The sequence below is a fragment of the Gymnoscopelus microlampas genome (genome assembly GCF_963454915.1).
Source record: "Gymnoscopelus microlampas genome assembly, chromosome: 15".
Classification (NCBI taxonomy): domain Eukaryota; kingdom Metazoa; phylum Chordata; class Actinopteri; order Myctophiformes; family Myctophidae; genus Gymnoscopelus; species Gymnoscopelus microlampas.
Window position 1 is genome coordinate 32,442,487 of NC_139952.1, and position 21,928 is coordinate 32,464,414.

Genomic DNA, 21,928 nt, shown 5'->3' on the forward strand with positions numbered 1-21,928 from the left:
ACCATGACTCAGCCATAACCATATAAGGAGTGCAGCTACGCCCAAATATGGAGTGTGTTGTCTAACCTCAATCTGTCATCATGGCTCCACATATGGGCACAAAAGGGGGCATGCCCATATATGGGCATATCCTGATGACATCATGGATCTCCATGGGCATAAAAGGGACAAGGACTGACAGATACAGAGATCTCCATATATGGGCATATCAGCCCACTTTTGTAGTAGATCATTTATTGACGTTTGGTGAAGTATACACATGGAAATGTTTTCTGATACGTTATATTACAAAAAGGTATGACACTATTATAAAATGTTTGGCGCAGAACTGATAAGGTGGAAAGAAACCAATGTGGATGCAAGTCACAAGTGAGCTACAATGTCCACACATACTGCAGAGTCGGAGAAATCAATGTGTCCTGTGCCTCCCATCTCCCTTTTGTGTCCACATTTACGTATAATTGATAATAGATTAAAGGTAGAACTATGGTGGGGAGATGCATTGGTCAGAACTAGCCTACTTAACCTATCTGCTTCACCATCATCAGGTCTGTTCAAATATGATTATAGTGAGCTAAAAAGCTAAATAGAGTACAAACCTTTGACTCTTATAAGATGCGATTTGAAGTAAGTGGGAGATGTTTTAGTGCAGTGGTTCAAAAACATTTTCTAATTTCAAGGACCCCCATAACTCTGTTACAGACCTGTAAGGGTCCATTTCGACTTGGGTCCCACTTTACAAACCACCATTGTAGTGATCTGGGCATTGATCCATCTTGGAAAATCAACTAATTTTGAACGTTTCACAACCTTTGACCTCGACCTAATTAACCCCAAAATGTAATCAGGTGGGCCAGTGGGGTCAGTTAAGCAAAAGCTAAGGTATGGCAAGGTTAGGGTTGCCAACTCCCAGAGATTAAAATAAGGGACACATATCCTGGGCAGATATTTTTTTGGGGGGTTCAAACCCCCTAAAACCCCTGAAATGCATAGAAAACAAGGGGTAAAACATACTCTCTCGCCAGGCCGAAACAACTATGCATTATAACTATAACACAATAGAAACACAATGGTCTTACACCTGCATTAGGCAACTATTCATGATTTTTTTTTTTGAGCCATACCTTGCCATACCCAATTGACGCCCCTGAGGTGGGCTAAGGACCACCATCCATCTTTCCTTAAAGGAATATCACTCCATGGAGCTGCTTTCCTGTAAAGTTGCTCACAGACAAAACAAATCAGAGCAGCACCCCCAGCTGGTGGGGCGTGGTAATTACATCCATATTAGAAACAATCAGTCACAATCTTTCCTCCAAAATGTAAACCACAAAAATAAATAAACAGAGGTAAGTGCATCAACTCAGGTACTGTACTTAAGTACAATTTTGAGGTATGTTTACTTATGTATCTTAATTTTTGATACTTCTACTCCACTGCATCTCAGTGGCAAATATTCCTACTTTATGTACAGCAGCACATAAATTAAAATCACCCCCACCTTTACCAGCTGGTAAAGTGAAGAGCAAATTAAGTACGTATATTTTGATGTTGTCAATACCTCTGTCTCACGTGGGAGTACCACTGAACAAAATGAAAAAACAGATCCCACAGAATGATTTCAGTCAGAGTTGTATTAAATTAATCACTTTCATTACTTTAACAAGCACAATTTACAGTCAAAACAGGCTATGGTCCATTAGTGCTTTTGCAAGTAATTACCAAATACATTACTTGTTTGGAACACGCCGGGGCAGGATTATTTGTCAGGTCAGTTAACTCGTGTCACCTTTACCAATATTAGACATTTAGCTGTACAAGACACTCCATGTTACGTTCCTCACTCTTACTTTAGACAGGCATGAGGAAGAGTTGCTGCCTACATCCACACAGACACTTGGTTTTTAAACTGCTTCAGAATGGCTTATTGTTGACAACTGGCAGGTGTCCCATTTTATAGGCAACCTGTCGCATACAGAGTGTTTTCATTTTTAATGTACTCCACTGCTCGGTTTCCTGAATGGGGCTCCTTGTCTGCGGGTGGTTAAAAGCTAGTGTTTGGGAGTGATGCTGAATAAGGGTAATAAGGATCAGGGCCAATACTGATCCTTATTATTATCAGGGCCAATACCTCTTTAAGTTCCATTCATATCTCGCCGTACGACGGCGTTACATGCTGAAAATAGCTGGTATACAAGTTATTGTGAAAGGTTATTATAATTATAAATTATAAATTATAAAATAAACACATTTCATATTTATTGTAGATATTCACCCTGTACCCACATGTTGTGTCATGTTACGCGTCGCTACCGACTTGCAACTACAGTTATTGTGGGCTTGTAGATCAGCTATTTTCGGCTTGCGACGTAGCATAAATTAAGCATCACGCAAGCAACCGTGGCACATCCCCTTGCTCTGAAATTATTTGGGCTCTATCTTCTTAAAAACATTACCACTGCTACACCCCACTACATCACAGACTAGGAAGAAAAATATATCTCGTCAAGTTTAGTTCAGTTCAGAGAGGAGTGCCTTTTTGGAGGGCTGGGTTTTACTGGGTTGGGGGGGGGCGATGGCTCACAGCGTAGACGTGATCATATACTACAACGGTTCCTTCATGCCTTTCCAACGAAGTGAGAACACTGAGGTTACAAATGGCAAATCACAACACACTTAATCCATGTAGCGTTCAGGAAAAGACAAAAAACCTCAACAAAGACATAAATTAAATACATCGATATCTTATCAGGGAATACTGTTGGATGGTTCACAGCATAAACCTGGGAAAGGGAAAAGCACACAAACATTAACCACTTGAACCCTATAATATAATTAGTTGACCGGGGTCCCACAGGGGTCTATCCTTGGGCCTATCTACAAGCTCACAACATGTCGCGACCAGTTGTGAGCTTGTACATTGTAGCAATTTTTGATGCATGTTTGCCAAATTATGACATGCCCAGTATAGCGATGCTCGGGTTAAAGTGGTTAAAGATGGAGCCTATTAACGCATGTGTTCTTCAAATCCAATAAATAATAAACAGAAGAATATATATAATAATTGCAATAAAAGAAAACAGGTTATGTCGGTGTCACAAATTCATCTGTTGGGGTCTCGAAAGCACCGATTCTCTTTAAATACCGCAAGGGGAAGGAAAAGAAATTCATCTATAGACATTAAAATGTACTGATGTTGAACAGACAAAAAGTGATTTACAAAAGACACGTAAATCAGCACAGACAGAGCAAGATTAAAATCAATTGTACATATATGTAAACTGGATTTGATTTTCGTTTTTTTAAGGACATAAAACGTACCCCCCGCCCCCTAAGTGGTGGGGGCGGGGGGCTCCATCTCGGCAAGAGTCGTCCATTTTGTTGCATAACGTTTAGCCTGGTGTTCTTCCGGCTTGACAGGTTGTTTGGGGAAGCAGCGAAAGGGACGGGGGGGGGTTATGATTCCATACCTGCCAATTACTATAAAGGTGAGTTATTGGGAGGTATGGAACATTTAAACATTTCTTTATTTCCCAAAGAGAGAGAGAGAAAAAAGGGGGGGAACTAATTTGAATGGAGGACACTGCATTTTCCAAGTCGGCTGGAATGTTGACCGCGTTTAGGTCCTGCCTCCCATGTGTGTGATGGATTGCGGGGGAGGAGGAGGAGGCAGGGAGGAGAGAGGGTGTGCTGAGCCACAGAGGACGGAGTCACATGCTGTACTGGACCAGGGTGCTGTTGTCCAGGGACACTCCAGCCTCTTGCATCTCAAACCTGAGGGGCACAAAGCAAAAGCACAACGGATCAACATCGTGTCATTCTCAAACACTTTCTTTGTTACTTGTGCTTAAATTGGATATGGTGATTTATGTTCCACATGTTGGCATTTACCCACATTAACCTTGGCGTCCCTATTGTGGGAATATCATCATAGGCAAACGAAATAGGGCTTAATATTAGTTTTTCTAAATGTCCTGAATAACAATTCAACATCTTTATGATTTTTGAAATCAGACTTCTGAGTAACAGATTAATGGGGAAGCACCAAAGCGGTAGATGATTTTAGTCTAGTTTCCTTGCGTTGATAGCCCAAAACAGTTTATCTACAACGTCACAACGCATCACAGATCGGCCATTTTACTGCAGGTTTCGGTTTTCTCAAAAAGTAACAGTTTTGGACATTTCCACCCGACAGCGAACGGCTTAAAACCTCTGGAAACTCACCAGTCGGATGTGGAGATGGTGTAGTAGATGGGAGGCTGGGGGGCGGCACTGAGGGAGCTGAGATCCTGCAGGCCAGACGCCCCCATGTTGGGGAAGAGCAGCCAGTCTCCCACGCTGAGCTCTGGCAGCAGGCAGCGCTCCACCACCTGGTCCAGCTGGTCCAGAGACGGGCCCCACAGGCTGCTGGGGTGCACCGCTTCATCAGCCCGCAGCACACGCTGGGAGGGAGAGAGAGCCAGTCAAATTAGTTAAACCAGCAATTCCCAAACTTTTTTCCATCTCAAGGACCCCCAGTTCACCATGCTTTAGGCTACGGATCCCCCATGTGTTACCGATCATTTAGTTGGGGACCCGCCTGGAATCCCCCTCGGGGACCCCTGGGGGTGGGGACCACACTTGAAGAACCACTGTTGTGTTCTGCATTAAAACAACCCGCAAGGCTTGCAGTGTCGTTTCTGCTTTTCGCTACCACGTTGTGATTGTGAATCCCTACGCTGCCCTGATGCCAGATATCCAACCACTTGAGTAAATTGTCGAAAAATAACTGATCTATAAGCTCGCAATGTCGTATTGTGTCATGTTGTGAGCTTGTAGATCTGTTATTTTCCCTTTTTTATGTTTATCTATAATGACCTGCCCAAAGCTTTTCAAAATGTTTCATACGTTTTCCAAAATACTGAAAATATTTGTATTCATTTAAAATAACAATTTCTTTATTTTATTTCTACTTTGGCTGTGCTACACCGTCTCAGAATAAAGTATGGAATATGGACTAAGTGGTTCATATGATTTTGCACAGCTACTACAATGGCCAGGACTCGCATGGTAAACAAGATGCTCGATCTCTTCCTGGTAAAACAAAATAGTATCCGTTTCATGGGCACAATTTGTGCCCATGAATCCGGGTGACTCCAGTTATCCCCTGATCGTCGGCCTCATTTCGTGGCCTCTTTTCTCCATTCAGCTTGGAGTTGCTATCAGATGGCTGGAACGGGAGCAGTAGGTCTTCGCTTGCTGCTTACCTTGTGCGCGGCCGGGGTGGGGATGGCGCTCCCTAGCAGCTTGTGGCTGAATGAGCTGTACACGCCCTCGCTCATGTAATACAGGAACTCAGGTTCACCGCCGGGACTCGGGTCTCCTGTACAAAATACACAGAAGTACTTCAGCAATGCAGGATGTGAAATATCAGCCCGCCCTCCCTCAAGTGAATACCTCCACACGTGGGGAATTCAATCTGTGCCGTTTTTTCTTGCGACACACTGTTATGCAACGGCCACGTAACGGTCGGGGTTTTATTGCGCAAACCGTGGCGCGCTTAGATTAGATGTGAATGGTAATCTCAAAAGCTCGGAGGCGATTTGGACATGTACGGGCAACCGTGCTGCGTTTTCACTGCAAGGGGAAAGCACGGTGCAGGGAGAAAGGGGAAAAAATAGAGTCTGAGGGTGTGTTGGACTTTAAGTACTTTAACTCCGGCATCCCTATTTTGAGCAAATTTTGAAAATGTGTGATCACATGTTTTTACCCATTTACTGTTTTTTCTACAGCGAAAAAAGCAGATCTGCAAGCTCACAACGCGTCGTGAGCTTGTAGATCTGCTATATGTCGTACAATCACCCACCTGGAGTCAGGCTGTCCCAGTGCTGGCTCACTGCCTTCTTGCTGATGACGTTGACGGCCAGGCAGAAGGCTGAGGCCACATAGAAGCTGCCAGGCTGGGCGAGTACCTGCACCCCGGAGAGCGGGGGGAAGTAGGCATCCAGCAGCGGACTGACCGCGCACTCAACCTGCACGCGCACACCCACACACACAAAGCAGATACAGCAAATTAGCTTTGTAGAGCTACACAATTAAACACAAAAATGAATTTAACTGATTAATGTTAAGAATATTATTTAGAAGGATGCTAGCTTTGATGTTTACGTAGTTCACTTCTTTGAGGCACTACACTTCTCTTTGCACTTGTACCTTCTCGTTTGTTGACTAGGGTTCATGCTTACTCTGATCACACACACACTGGTAAGTCACTCTGGATACAAGCTAAATGCCTACATTGTACTTGAAATATATGCAGAATGTGTGCAGGATCAGCACACTTCATTTCAATGCTCAAATGTAATAAAAAAAATAATTCAATTTCACTGGTAAGGGACTAATTACTTGGCTGAAGGCAGTTGTTTGGTTACCTGTTTGAGCTGATAGTCTGAGCCAGAGAATCCACCACCGATGTCCAAGATGTTCATGCTAAAACCCAGCTCCGCCTGCACAGAGTGACAACCAACAATCACACTCGGTTATTACAGTACACAGTAAAATCCTCAATGCTCATTTAAAGAGGGTGTGAGTATCTCAATATTGGGTTAAAAAGTGTGAAAGAGCCATTTTCTGATATTAATCATTGCTATAGTGTTTGCTCAGTAACAGGGGTTTCCCTCTCTCTCCAGCTCTTTGGTAAACAGAAAATACATTTTCAGGTCGGGATATCAATTGTACCCAATCAGGAGAGAGAACTCATACAGGGATACAGCATAAACAAGTGAAATTGGAAGTGATGAAGCAAAAAACTATTGAATTTAGAAGTGTTTTTTTTTCCTTGATACTTCTTTCTTTGCTAAGCTCGTCTGTTGAGCTCAGATACGGTTTACCCCCCCCCCCCCCACCTCCTTGTGAACATGTCTGGACATGAAACTGAGCACGAGCTGAAAACACTGCTCTGAGCGGCCGCTCTAGCTGCGCTGTCCCTGCCACTATGTGTAGCCCAGTGATTCTTATGTTCATGTCAAGGACCCCTAAAAGATGTACTATGTGGCCACAGGCCACAGACACCTGTTAGAAACGATTTTGTGCAGGGAAACCCAAAAAGGATTTGTCAACAAGCTCACAAAACACACTGTGAGCTATTAGAAAATAAAATGGGCTTGAGTGTTTAAACTGTTCCTCATTTAGTTGGGGACTCCCTGGAATCCCCTCAAGGACACCTGGGGGTCCCCAGCAAAATGAGGAACAGTGTAGCCTACTTAAAATAACAATAGTAGGCCTAATACCTCCTCACAGTGACTCCTGTGATTTCCTCACTATCAATCATGTGGCATGACGTGGAAATAAAAACACAAGGAAGATTTTATAAATGTTGCCTTCACCAAGGCTATTGGAAATTCAGAAGAGAGGTGTCAATGTTTTTTATTTGGGGACGAGCAGAGCAAATATTGACTTGTGGGGGTCCGTGGCCTTATGTATATCAAACTGGGGGTCCTTGAAATAAGAAGGTTTGAGAACCACCGTCTTAAAACCTTTGAAAATGTCATCATAGGTGTGCTCACCCCCATGTCGAAGACACAGCGGGCGTCCGACAGCGCGTGGGCGTAGGCCTTCTGGAGGTCCGGGCAGGACGTGGGGACATGGAAGGTGACCCCGGCCACCTGGACGCCCAGCTCCTTCGCCAACTCCAGGAGGTGGCGGCAGCTCTTCAGGGACAGGCCGAACGCCATGCTGGTCTCGGCCGCGTGGGCCTCGGTGCTCAGCTGCAGCAGCAACCTGTAGTGAAGACGGAACAAAACGTCAAGTACAGGATAACCACAACGCTGATGGAAGGTTTACATGTACTTCAAAGAAAACATAATAATGATAACTAACAAAAAACTAAAAGGTCAAAACCAGGCATTAAATATAATGTGAATGATTTTTTTTTAATCATTCACATTATTATCTCACAAATAAATAGAAACGGGGAAAAAACTAAATGATTTTAAAGAAATTATTTTATAATAAAAAATAAAAAAAACAATTAAATCAATTTGTTAGATTTACGAGATCCAAGAAATAAAAACTACAGTTGATCCAAAACTAATCCAAAAACGACATGGATTGACTCCCATGTCAACTGCAATTACGTAGCCTTGTATCATGTTCTTTTCAGATCTGCTGAGCACACAGAGAATCAAAACAAGAGATAAGCAGGCCTGCTTTTACAGCTCGTTGTGGTCACCTACTTGGCGCACGGGTGAGCGCGGGCGATCTTGCACAGCTCGGCCTGGTTGTCACAGACCAGGTGTCGGACGTTGTTCTTGGCGGCATGTTTGATGTGGGCCAGCTGCTTGCAGACACCCGACAGGATGATGTTGTCTGGGGGTACGCCGTGTTCCAGCGCCATGTTCACCTCAGCCTGGGGTGATAACAGGACACATTATTACACTTTTGGCTTGTTTGAATTGCAAATAACCCACAAATCATACATGTTGGCTAAAAAGTATTCGAGGATAGAACACTATAAAGTCCAGGACTTATTTCCATTGTGGTCCTCTCATAAACAACAGAATAGTGTCAATCCACGACTGGCAAGTCAGCTATATTAAATAAAACCAATTTACATAACAAAACATCACACAATAACAAAATACAACAATAGAAGTTAAAATGAAATAAATACAAACTACTTTATTCATTCAAATATAAACTGCTTGATTCACACTAGGAATATTAAACCACTTTCACCCTGGTGTCCCTATATTGAAAATGTCATACTGTAAGTGAAAATAGCATGCAAGCTCATCAAATTGCAGTTCGGCTATTTTCGCTGTGCGACACTTTCGTACGCCTAAGAAAAAAATAAGGCTTAACCACATGAGCCCCAGCAAACTACAAGCTCACAATGCATCACGGCGCGTTGTGAGCTTGTAGATTGGCTATTTTCAACGACGAGAGGTAAAAAATTAGGGGACCAACGACCAAGTACAGACCCTTGGGGGAGACCGGTCAAGTCAGGTTAAAATGGTTAAAGTGTTTGTGAGCACTGCAAAAAAAAAGAAAAGTGGTAAAATGGCATATGGCAAGTGTGTTGCATAATCTGAGAGGACAGCTGTCTTTAGATGACAAACAATCAATTGATGACATAACTGGACCACAAGGTCAAGTGCTTTCATACGAGCCATTTGACCAGCACAGCTTGTGGTTCCTACATGACAAATCGAGCATGAACAACTGTGCTGAAAATACCCATGACCACACTACACACTGCTTTCACTACTGTACGAGATGAGCACATACATTTCAATGATGTGTCATAATCTTGGTATGAGCTATCAGGACAATTTTCAGGTCAATACCATTATTATATTAGATGATGAACAATGATATATCGTGCATCCCTACTTGTGGTAAATGGTAGCGATCTGAACTCTTATATGGAGCCTGCTCACCTTGTTGGCACAGACGAATCCAAGTCCCAGGGAGGAGAGCACCTCGATGACCACCGGACTGCTGTTGCACTTGACTGGGAAATATGGCCGCAGTTGGGGCGCCACGCTCTGCCAGCGCACGTGCTGCCGCATCAGGGCGCCCAGGTCACCAACTACAAACGGGCTCTTCTCCGCCTGGGGACAAATCGGGGATAAAGAATACACTGAGTGAGCACAATGAGTTATGGCCATTATGGTCAAAGGCTGCTTTGTTACTGTGACCTGTAACATGACCAGCACCCCATTGATGACCGAGTCGCGACTTATCACATCAGTTAAAAAGAAACTAAGAATGACACTGAAAAACTTGCTAGAGAATGGGATTCTTTAAAGACAGGGCAAATGGCTCATTTTAAAACGCTCGGAATTCAAATTACGTATGTTAAGAACAGTATTCTCATGAACAATAAATATTATATTTATTTTGGAAATTGGTGTTTGAACAGCTAAATCCGCCAGCCCCCAACATTCAGAAAACATTCAGTAATGGTTTCGTGGAAGTGGAAGAACTCACCCAAGCTCTGTATTAATGAAGGATACCTACCGTATATCATCAATATACATTAATTTCACAGTTAACAATAGAGAGGCTTCTTCCAGAGCATTGCAAATAGAGCTAGCTTAGAATGAGATACACATAATGTACATTTATAGGCCAATATTATACACAGTGAATAAACTATGGAAAAACTAGCAACTTCCTCTACTTATGTCATGATTCTTTATACCCGCACAGCTGCATTTTCAGCAGTTATAGAGAACTTCTCACTGCAGGTCATTTCCATATAATTATTTTTTAAAAGCAACTGATATTGTTGTCCAGATATAGACTAGTACTACTTTTACCCTACCTTTAAAAGCCACTTAACCCCTATATACTTAGTTGACCGCGGCCCCCCAGGGCGCTATACTAGGTCCACATGCATTTCTCTCTACACCACATGCATTTCTCTCTACAAGCTCACAACGCGTTGTGAGCTTGTAGATGTGCTATTTTCGCCAAATGTTTGCCCTAGAATAGGGATGCTAGAGTTCATGTGGTAATGTTTGTGTAGCAAACAGGTGTAAACGCACAAAGTAGAGCTATGGGGGGGTCAGGATTACATGGCTTATACCTATCCAATCCATTTAGCCTGACAGAGAGGGTCAAGAGGATTAGTGTGTCTGATAAAATCGACAGAGGGGGCAAAATAAGAATCAGGTGAATGTTCCTGATGGACTTATGTGAAATGAGCTCCAAAGCAGTTAATTAAGCACATTAAACCTGGTGTCCTGAAACGTTTCAATACTTAACAGCAACAACAACGTCTAAAAGCTAATAACATTCAAGTTCACATGTTGTGACAATGTGAAATTATATAACATGGGCACTGTTTTTCACATTATTAGATTTTCCAGGATTTAAAAAGATATGTTACCCTGTCTTTATGAGGTTTAAAAAGAACAATCAACAGGTGTATTGTGAACTGACCAGAGCCTGTTCACAGATGTGTCCGTCGATGACATCTTCAATGGTCACTCCTCCCTCCAGGAGGTCAATGACATAGCTGGGGTCGTCAGCAAGTCCTTTCATCTCTCAACCGTAGTCCAGTAAGCTTACAATCATAAAGAGGAGTTCAGCGAGTCAAGGGGAGACTGAGCCGATGGGGTCCTGCCGGTATGCAACAAACTAACACAAGAAAACAAACAACAATCAGGTCAAAAGCTTGCTCCGTTGAGTAAAGGAGACAAGACGAAACACACAGACAACACATTAGTGAACTTTTACCCAGATCTAGAATAAACAGATGCACATGCACGGTACGTCACAATTCTTTCAGTTCCACAGTGGTCATTCTCACCCACAAAGACCGACATATCAATCTGATCAATATATCAGTCATTATTGATTTGCCTTCTTTTTTTTTGCATCAATATCTGCAATTCTGCTGCCGATATTACAGATTTTTCACCACTTTCGAACTGGCGGCCCTGTTTTGATTATGCCATCATAAGGAAAAATGAATGAAATCAAATAGGGCTTAAGTGGTCAATTTCAAGTATACATTAAGTGGTTAATCAGACTAATCAATTGTCGATTATATAAACTATGAATTATTCAATTAATCAAAGAAAAGTAATCGATTGAATAATAATCGCTGAGAAGATCATCGACAGTTGCTGCCCTAGTACATTTTCTAGCGGGACTTGAAAGAGATGGACTCTGTGTGACATGTCAGATTTGTTACACGTCAGCAGCACACGTGACTTCCTCATGCATGACAGACGGTCAGAGACTACATGACTCTACTCTCACATCAACCCACTGTCAAATGAAATCAGACCAGCGAGTTAGTGCACACACTGCAAACATTTCACTGAACACCTGACAGCCACATTCCCCTCAGAAGACACTGAATGAATGGCTGATTCTGGATTTGCCTGGTTCTCAACTGATAGCCTGTTATGATAACATTGTGTGTGTGTGTGTGTGTGTGTGTGTGTGTGTGTGTGTGTGTGTGTGTGTGTGTGTGTGTGTGTGTGTGTGTGTGTGTGTGTGTGTGTGTGTGTGTGTGTGTGTGTGTGTGTGAGTGAGAGAGTGTACTTGTATTACTATACTTGTGAGGGCAAATGTCCCCACAAGTATATCAGAATTTGAGAAATGGACATTGTGAGAACAACTTTCCTGGTCCTCTCACTAGAGTTTTATGGTTTTAAAAAAACATATAAATTAGGAAAAGATTCAGGTTGGGGTTAGGCATTTGGAGACGAATTATGCCTGATATATACTTGGTTGCACATCGGTGTCATGCACCGAAAATAGCAGATCTACTGAAATCTTGACATTTTCATGTTCTACTCACTACTAAAAATGTGTGTGTGCTCAGCTACTCACATGGACAAGTCAGGAGATGGACGTGTCCCACTATCAGCTAGGATCCCAAGGCGGCTCTGCGTTAAAGTCAAAGTGCTCCCGGTAGAGAGCCGCCCCTAGGCCTTCTGGGTAGCGCCTATACAACTGTGCAGAGACGGGGGAGCCCTGCAGGATGAAGAGCACGCAAAGTTTGTTACATAGAGAAGGCATAGAAAAGAATGTGTGCCAAAGTCAAACCTGACACGGTTTTATGTCACAGTTTCTCAACCAGAGTGCCAGGATCCAAAAGTGGGTTGCAAGGCGTTCCCACAGGGTTGTGGACAAGGAACAAATTCAATAAAAGAACACTGTACTGCTAAGCAACATGAGGTCTAGCATCTCTATTCTTGGCAGGTCATCATAATAAGCGAACATTTGGCAAAAGTTGTCAAATTGCAGGGTCTCCTGCAGGGAAAAAACGTAGTCTAGGTGCTACTGGAGGGCGTGCATGTGCCTGCGCACGCTGGGGCTTCACAATATGGACAAAATGTCATACCTCAATAGTTATGCCAAATATCTCAATAGCGATACAATACACAATAATATGACTATGAGTCACAAATATGTTCAAGTGTAGCAAGCAACAGTGAAAACCAAACATTCTTCAAATAACAGCATATTAGAGGTTAATTACACTCTTCCAACGTTTAGTCTGACATTTAGTCTCTGTGCTGACCAATTCAGTCTTGGTGGTGTTCCTAGACTGAACTGGTCTGAAAGAAATCCTGCATTATTTGCAGATATTATAGTTATTATTTAATATTTCAGCCAAGAGGTTTGGTGTAGAGAGGGGAAAAGGAGGGGGCCAGGTATAGAGCCCTAGGGGAAACAATTGAGTCACTGACATGTACAACCATGCAGGCATACACGTGTGTTCACGTTAGGTAAAGAACATTGTTGTCACAGGCTAGTGTGGGTGGCTTACAGCTACAGTGGGTGGCTTACAGTAACAGTAGTGCTCTCGCTGTCTTGAGGTTAAAAGAGTTAACCAACAACCTTGAGTCATATTTGCTCTCTGCCCCTCTGTTCTAAACGTAACCGACACAATCAATACATTAGGTAACTTTCTCTTTAGGGTAACTGTGATGTGGCTGGGCTTAATGGCTTACATTCCAACCTTGTAAAAACATCCATTATAACTAGTTAAAAATAAACCAAATGACTAAGACAGGTGCTGATACAATGTCAACACATATGTCACTATTAAATGCTTGATAACAACAATACAAGCACTCTGGTGCCCAGTTAGAAAACTTTGCAGCCAGGGACACATTTTTCCCTCTCTCCTAATACCAGAGACATTGAACAAAATATGGAGGTATTAACATGATTTAATTTAAGGATCTAACTTCAGTGTTGTAATAGTGTTGTAATAACATGCCCACCATGTGATAAAACTACAAACTAGTACCTAAGTGACAAGATAGATCATGAGCAGCTTAAGTTATCAACTTGTAACTCTGAGTGGGTACAAATGTACCCTTGCGGGTCCATTTGGTTCCATTTTGTACCCTCTCAGAGTGCTAAAACCCTGAGGATTGGACCGTGTGTATACAGATGACACTTGTATTTTCCCTCTGTCGTTAATATCAGGGACATCTGAAGGTATAAACGTGATTTAAGCACAAGATATTTTAAGGATCTAACTTCAGTGTTGTAATAGTGTTGTAATAACATGTCCACCATGTGACGAAACTACAAACTAGTACCTATGTGACAGATAGATCTTGAACAGCTTCAGTTATCAATTTGTAACTCTGAGAGGGTGCTACAAATGGAACCAAATGGACCCTTGCGGATTTGAGAACCATTGGTGTATACAGCTGAACATGACACTTGTATTTGAATGGCTGTGTATAGAGAACGCTAGTGGCGCTGTTAACAGCTTCCATACATTTATACACGTCGCTACATAACATTCCAGTTCATTCAGAAAGAACCCAATCTCAAAACGGCAAGCATATTAAAAATCTAAAAAAATCTACAGTACAGTGTGACAAAAGAAACGCTCTGATCCACGACATAATCCGACGTAACGGTGAGAATAAACAGGCTGAATCGGCCGTGGCGGTGTGTCATGTGCGGCCGAGCAGAAAAGAGCAGCCCGCCGCCTAGCATTGCCTCGGCCGCCATGGTGGCTCCGCTTCTGCTCGGTGTTGCCAGGTTTTGTGAGAGAAATAAGCAACAAGGTCTAGGAAACAAGTCCAAAAGAAGCGACACATAACACTTTAAACCACAGAAAATAACCTACAAGCTCACAACACAAGCACTGTGAGCTTGTAGATCTGCTATTTGTTTTTTAAATCTTGAAAATAAAATGTGGAATAACAACACAAATCTGGCACAAAACATTTTCAGATGGGGGTTAAGGGGACACATACATATTCAATTTGAGTGTTCATCATTCATGACATGAAAATATTTGAGAACCACTGGTTTAAATATTAATTAGGCCAAATAAGCCCTACACTTTAGAAATAAGCCCCAAAAGAATCGCAAACACCAATATTTACAAGCGACTTTACAGCAAAATAAGCCCAAAGTGGGTTATAATCAGGTTATAATAAGCCGAGTGGCCGACATGGCAACACTGCTTCTGCTGCTCAACCCGCGGGGCTCATCATGGAAGTCACTCACAACGGAGAAACAAACAGAAACAAGTCACATATGATACTAAACGGCGTTACTTACGTGGGATAACGGCCAGAATGTCTTGGAAAATCGTCTTCTCTTTTTCGGCGGAATTTTTAAAGAGTAGTGGGCACAACGTTGTAAGAAAGAAAGCGGCCTGTTGGTGCCATATGCTTAGTGTGTGTGTGCGGGGAGGGACGGAGCAGTGGAGCGGTAGTGTGTGTGTGCGTCTCTCTCTATCGGCTGCTGGGAGGAGAATGAATACGGACAGGAAGTAGTGCGACCACCGTAGTCAACCGCCCGGGGGCGGGGCCTTCGTCGTTCAAGTTCGACCAATCACGTCCCGCCGCTCTCCAACCACCACCAAATATGTATTTCCGAATTATTTATCGTTATTATTACCGTAACTAGTACAAGTACATTTACCCAAGTAATGTAGGCCTACTGTCCAATGTTGAGGTATTTTAACTTCCTTCATTACAATTTTCAATACTTTTACTTCTACCCCACTACATCTCAGACCACTACTTTTTCCACCACTGGGATTTGTTATTTTGGGTTATGCAACCTCCCCAAAACCTTCCATATATATGCTGTAGATGACGGTTCCATAGCACTCAATTGTTCCTAATGCTGTTGTTTTTGAGGTTTTTCTGCATGAGCTGAATGAAACTATTTTCCTTCGTGGTCTATTTGGTTCTCAATCTGGGGTCCAGGGACCATCAAGGTCCCTTGATTGGGTTAGCAGCCAAGTCAATATTTACTTTTCACTGTGATTCAATTTACTTACTCTTATACTTATACTTACTTACTCTGCCTTATCTTAGTTTCTTTTTTCCTTAAAAGTTGTTTGTTTTTTCGCCCTCTCCCCCTGGCCCCCACACACGTAAAGCGACTTTGAGTACTTAGAAAAGTGCATTCCAGGTATTATTATTATTATTACTTGAAATTATAATATACATACAAAAAGAGTGATTATTTCAATAATATTTTTCAGTACTATACACCACTATGAATGTATTTCTTATGTACAAATATGACATTAAGACATTCGTATTTAGTTACATTTCATGTAAATCAAACCATCTTTTCCTACCAGGGTCCCTCTGTGCCTAGAAACTGATCAATTGCAAAGGCGCATTAACAACCACCACGTAACCAAAAAATAAATAAATAAATGGATCTAGTCACAACACCTGTATAAGTGTACAGGATTCTTGTCAGAAAAAGTGTGCCGTTCACCACTTGGTTTCATATTATTCTCATCGCAAAGCAGAGATAAAGCAGGGATTTTAACTCAATCGATCTTTTCAACAAATCCGAATAACAACGTTTACTTTAACGTTCTACTACTTACATTTAGTGTTTAGCAGAATGCTGAAATACTGAATTGTCACCGTCCACAATGAATACACACCTCACCATGTCAACTTACTCTTTGAAATGTTTTAATTGCATTTCCAAAGTTCATCAAACATAATCACTGAGGGTGTGACTGAAACTTTGTACCCTTGGCTTAAAGCTGACATTATATTAGTATTACTGTAGCCATTTGAACCGTGTAGTAGTCAGTAGTGTCTCTATATTCTGGGGTAAACATTCTGCGAAAACATCCATTCTACAAGCTCTGCTCACAAGGTGTCACAATGCGACACGTTGTGAGCTTGTAGATCAAATATTTTCTGCAAAGATATTTGGTGTTGGGGGAAAAGGAAGGGAGTCCATGAGTAGCTACTCTGGTGGAGATGGGTTTAAATGTGCATGTAGGTATGTATGTACAGTATGTGAACTTGGTGTTTATGTATGTGTATGTGTACGTACATAAATGTATAAATACATGTATGTATGTGTATACATATGTATTATGTGTTTATGTATTCTCTTTGCCTTTGTCAGTGTTTTTTGTCTATTGTTATTGTGTTTTGTCGCCTGTTTAATGTTTTCTGTGGGGACTACGGATGAAAATGAGCATTCTTTCTAAATCCGGTGTATTTACATTGCATTTTTGTGGGGTGTTCATTAATATGCTCTGTCCCGTCTAAATAAACAAATAAAGTAAAGTAAAGTAAATGGTTAAGAAGCACTGATCATCTTTGCTACAGTCACAACTCACAAAGAATTGTTCATTTGACCCTTTTTCAAATATTAATAGAGAAAAGTTAAATATAAACATGAGAGGTCAAGACAAAGACAAGGCAAAGTCTTTTTTTGGGGGGCTGGGATTAGATTTCACAAGAAGTGAGGCTTGTCTGTACGGAAAGTGACATGCTATCATGCATAAAAAGTGCAAAACACAGTCATTCCATGAACAGGTGTTTATTTGGACAGGCATTATGCTAGACATATTCAGAAAGTCTTTCTAGATTAGATTATTTAAATTACACAGGAATTTCTGTACAGTTCTGGATTAAAAAGGCATTCAATTGTCACTTTACTGTCATGTGGGAACCCCCCTGGGGGGTGCTGTGCACTGATTTAGTGCACAACACAAATAGTAGGGGGCCTATAGTATATAACCCTACGGGTCAACTGACTGCTTTAAGTGGTTAAAGAGAAAAGAGGTTTGGGAACATTTTGTGCATGAAATGTGCTAGACAAATAAACTTGCCTTACCTTGTCTTGAGGATTCAAAGAAGCTGCCCCAAATAAAAGCAAAAGTCTTACATAACTAACCCGCTCTGCAGCACAGAGAGATTGTTGAATGAATTACATAAAAAATGTGTCAATGAGTACTCAGCCAAATCTTTGATTTGTCTCTGGCAAAAACCCATGAGCCCCAAAGACATTTGTCTGACTGCCAAAAGAACAACTCTGTTGAACTCCAGTTGAGTCGGATGAGAAGGATACAGAAGGTTTACTGGTACAAAAAGGCTATAAATCAGCCAAGCAAAGAAAAGCCTGCATGAATAACATAAAATGAGTGAATCTGTTCACATCCTGACTGAACTTGACTTTCTGTACTGTATGCCCTATTGTTGAGTTCAAATTATCATCAAGGTTTGAGGCTATGAGCCTATATCAGAGGGTAGAGAGAGAGAGAGAGAGAGAGAGAGAGAGAGAGAGAGAGAGAGAGAGAGAGAGAGAGATGAAGGGAATGATACTTCAAGAATAATTTTCACCAATGTACTAATTATATAAGTGTATTTATACTTACGTCACACTCTATAAAACCAGATACTAAATCCCCATTAATGTCTCCGCCAGGAGAGTTTGTTTTCACTTTCTGAAACTGGGACTAACATTGGTCAAGCCTCACGTGACACGTGACAATACGGTGAAATAGTGTGATCTGATTGGCTAGTGACGTATAGCGGCCTATAAATACATGTGTCACTTTGAAAGAGGCTGTGCCTCTTTCAAAGTGAGGTAAGACAGGAATAATCACGAAATGGCTGAGAAATGGCGGATACTGTAACAATTGGATAGGACACTTACACAGACAGGACGGATAGGACACTTACATAGACAGGGCGGATAGGACACTTATACAGACAGGACGGATAGGACACTTATACAGACAGGACGGATAGGACACTTATACAGACAGGACGGATAGGACACTTATACAGACAGGACGGATAGGACACTTATACAGACGGATAGGACACTTGTGTCATGTTACTATGACACAGTAACATGTTCTATTTTTTGTAAGAATTAGAACATAAGAATTAGAACATTCCCAACATTCCCAACACAAGTCTGCTGGCGGAGACTTGTGCTCCGAGGAGCACTTTTTCTAGTTATTATTGTTATTATTATCTTGTTGTTATATTGTATTGTTGCTAGTCTTGTATACCTGTATGAGAGAGTGACAAATTAAACCGTCTTGAATCTTGAAATAAGTGGTGACACAAATCATGAGTCAAATTAATTGTATCCCCTGACATCATCTGCAGTTAATTTCATTACTGTATGTGCCCTGAACCCCTGATTGGCTGAGCAACCAGCTCGTCCCTACTATCCAGATTTAATCTCAGCCTATTTCTTGTGATGCATGAGGAGTCAGTATAGTGATCTCGCACTATTGAACCCCTAACTCCATAGTGGGCTCCAGGAACCCCCAGTGATCCTTGAGGGGGTTCCAGGGGGTCCCCCAGCAAAATGAGGAACAGTTTAATTTACCAAATATACCAAATCAAATCTTACAACAAAAAAAATCCCTGGCACAAAATCCTTTCAAATGGGGGTCAGCTTAATACGGTGGTCCTTGAGATGAAAATGTTTGAGAACCACTGCAATACACTACTGAACACACTGTTTGGTTTGAGCACAAATTAATGGAATTAGAATTTAGGACTTCAGAGGTGGAATGCCCAAAACACGCCTTTGGCCCAGTATTTGAGCCCATGCCAACATTTCATGGAATGCAGGGGATTGTTTAGATTTAAGGGCTTATTGGGTACCTTTAGAGTTGATTTGTCAACAATTCCTCATCACATCATTTAACATCTCACACTCTTGCTACAAGTGTAATTTTATGAACTCCAATCCATTATATTAGATGAACCCGTCTTGCTTCAGTGAGCGTGGTCGTCGGTCAGGAGTTCAGTGAATGAATGACACAGGGAAGTGGTTTTCAAGCATAACATCGCTTTTTAGGGAATGTCATTATAGGTCGGAAAAAACGAAATACATTAAAATAACAGATCTACAAGCTAACAAATCGTAGCTTGTAGAATGTCTATTTACACTGTGCGACACCGTTGTATGATGAATGATAAAATAGGGCATACGTTGATAATAGTCAAGCCATTCTAGCCATGATGACCTTTTAAGAAAGTCTCAACAGGGGACTTTGTGTTCTCACTGTGGCCCAGAAAACATTGGCATCGTAAACAACGAGGAAAAGCCAGTACTTCACTCAAGCACAAGACGTTGATAGTCTGAAGGCTGGCTTTCTTTACTGGAAACCCAAACAACGGCACTCAGGTGGTGCAGGGGTAAAGTACCTGCCCACCACGTGGAGTCTAGGGGTTCGAATCCATGCACCCACACCGTGGTGCTTCCGGCTTGGCAGGGGGTTTCAACTGGTGGTCTGTGAAGGTATTGCATGTGGTCCCTGACCATACATTCCCAATGGAGGAAAGTGAAGTTTTTATTTTGGAGAAACTTCGTAACATTATCATCATTATCAGTGGTCATTTGAGGAGGCTTATGCTTAAATTCCAAAAGTACTTCAAGCTTAACTACAAAAGAGGATCAGCTCATTGACATGTTCTGGATGTTCTGGACGAGTTGTCAGAATTCCCAGAGCTTACAGCAAAAACCTAATGTATTTTACCTTTTGTAACTACATATCACTCACTGTGAGAGTGTTTTTTCTTCACTGGCAGAAGAATATGTACAGGGCCAGGTTGACTCTGTCCCTGTCCACCACGCCAAGACGAGACAGACATGGACCACCTGTAATCATGGACCAGTGGTCCATGGGCCACTAGTTGAGAAACAGTGCACTAAATGACCTGGTGACCTAAGATGACAATGTTGTCATTTACTGCGAAGTCGGAGGTCAGCTGAACAACCTCCTTTCGGCTTTTGTTGTTCAGCGTCATCCTTGTCTGGGGAGGGACACCCTCCACTTCCAAACCTTGCTGAATGTTTTTTATAAATCTTTCTGTAATCATGTTTATCCACTTAACGGGTGATTGGAATTGGAATGTACTGGCCTAATGCCATCACAACTGAAGAGCTCTGGTAAACCTTTGAACAAGAACAAATTGAAACCCAAATTAAATGCAGGAAATGGGGCTGGGTTGGGCACACCTTGAGGAAACCACCCTCAAACACAACCAGGCAGGCCTTAACCTGGAATCCTCAGGGGAAAAGAAAACCAGGAGGACACAAACAGCTGTCTGTCGAGGCGAAACTCAGGAGAAAAATGACGTCTTGGAAGGAAGCAGAGAAGATCGGCCGTCACCGAACAAGCTGGAAGAAGTTCATAAATGACCTATGCTCCCCAAAGAGCAAAATGGTTTAAGTCAAGTAAGTCAAGTATGAGTGTGTAATTCTGTTCTGATTGTATGAGACAAAGACCACCAACAGAGTGTGGTCTTTGTTTATTAATGTTTAGTATGTTTATACACAGGTTTATACACAGGTTATTGTGGTCTTTGTTTTTTGTCCAAAACTGGAGTATAACAACTACAAAAACATAATTTGGACACAAAAAGGTAGATAGTGTCTATGATTTGAATTATTAGATAGACCGTAAAGGTCTAATCTGAAAGACAGAACTCTTAAATTAAACTTTATTTTTCTTTCAATGTCAAGTCATTAAGAATACATTCGTATTTACAACTGCGGCCTGGGAAAAGGCAAGGCCTCTTGAAGATAGACATAGCAATTTGATGGACCTCAATACAATGTATATCACTGTTTCTAGAAATAAAGCCTTAGTGACGTTGCTACATCGCCATCTAGTGACGTTATTAGGTAGTGCAGTGCAGTAAGCACCGCCAGGATTCGGCACATGATATCCCAACCATATACCATCATAAGATAGCTCATAGCTCAATGTCAAAGAAAGCCAAGCCATTACAACAAACACGAGTTTCTTATCCCCCGGACAAAATACTATGCTGTTTAAATAAGTAGTGCAGGATGCCATGGTATTATTCTTTCATGTTTTCTGTGTCGGTTGCGTTGACGGTTGACAACAACTGACTAGCCAATCACAATCCGTGTCCGCACGGGCTATGTGACCTAAAGCTTTTTAGCTCGAGACCAAATTAAGCTCGAGACCCAAAAGACTTAATTCTTAAACATTTGTTTGTATGGGATTTATTAGATGTATTTGTATTTATTAAAAGAAACATTGAATTTGTTTTTAATTCATGCATATGTATTTCTTTAAATGATAATAATTAAATAAAAAATGTGGACATTTAGGAAAATAAAGGGATATTTACTTGCGACCCATAAAAATGTGTCCGCGACCCACATA

The 21,928-nt window shown here is 41.7% G+C and overlaps 1 protein-coding gene across 1 annotated transcript; it reads right to left on the bottom strand.

The window, feature by feature from the left end:
• Positions 1 to 1,619: 1,619 nt before the first annotated feature.
• Positions 1,620 to 15,225, bottom strand: azin1b (antizyme inhibitor 1b). Its single transcript, XM_084079685.1, has 11 exons — positions 15,043 to 15,225; positions 12,334 to 12,477; positions 10,930 to 11,127; positions 9,420 to 9,593; positions 8,214 to 8,386; positions 7,545 to 7,758; positions 6,411 to 6,485; positions 5,846 to 6,011; positions 5,247 to 5,362; positions 4,225 to 4,442; positions 1,620 to 3,774 (listed from the first exon to the last, which is right to left on the bottom strand). Exons 3-11 carry the CDS (start codon positions 11,029 to 11,031, stop codon positions 3,711 to 3,713), a joined length of 1,302 nt encoding a protein of 433 aa, XP_083935811.1. The 5' UTR covers positions 11,032 to 11,127; positions 12,334 to 12,477; positions 15,043 to 15,225; the 3' UTR covers positions 1,620 to 3,710.
• Between the last annotated feature and the right edge of the window lie 6,703 nt (positions 15,226 to 21,928).

Coding starts and splice junctions, on each gene's coding strand:
- azin1b (XM_084079685.1), bottom strand. CDS start 11,031: ATGAAAGGACTTGCTGACGACCCCAGCTATGTCATTGACCTCCTGGAG. Junction 5,363..5,845: donor CTGGGACAGCCTGACTCCAG/GTGGGTGATTGT, acceptor TATTTTGTACAG/GAGACCCGAGTCCCGGCGGT. Junction 4,443..5,246: donor CCACCCCGGCCGCGCACAAG/GTAAGCAGCAAG, acceptor TCTCCCTCCCAG/CGTGTGCTGCGGGCTGATGA.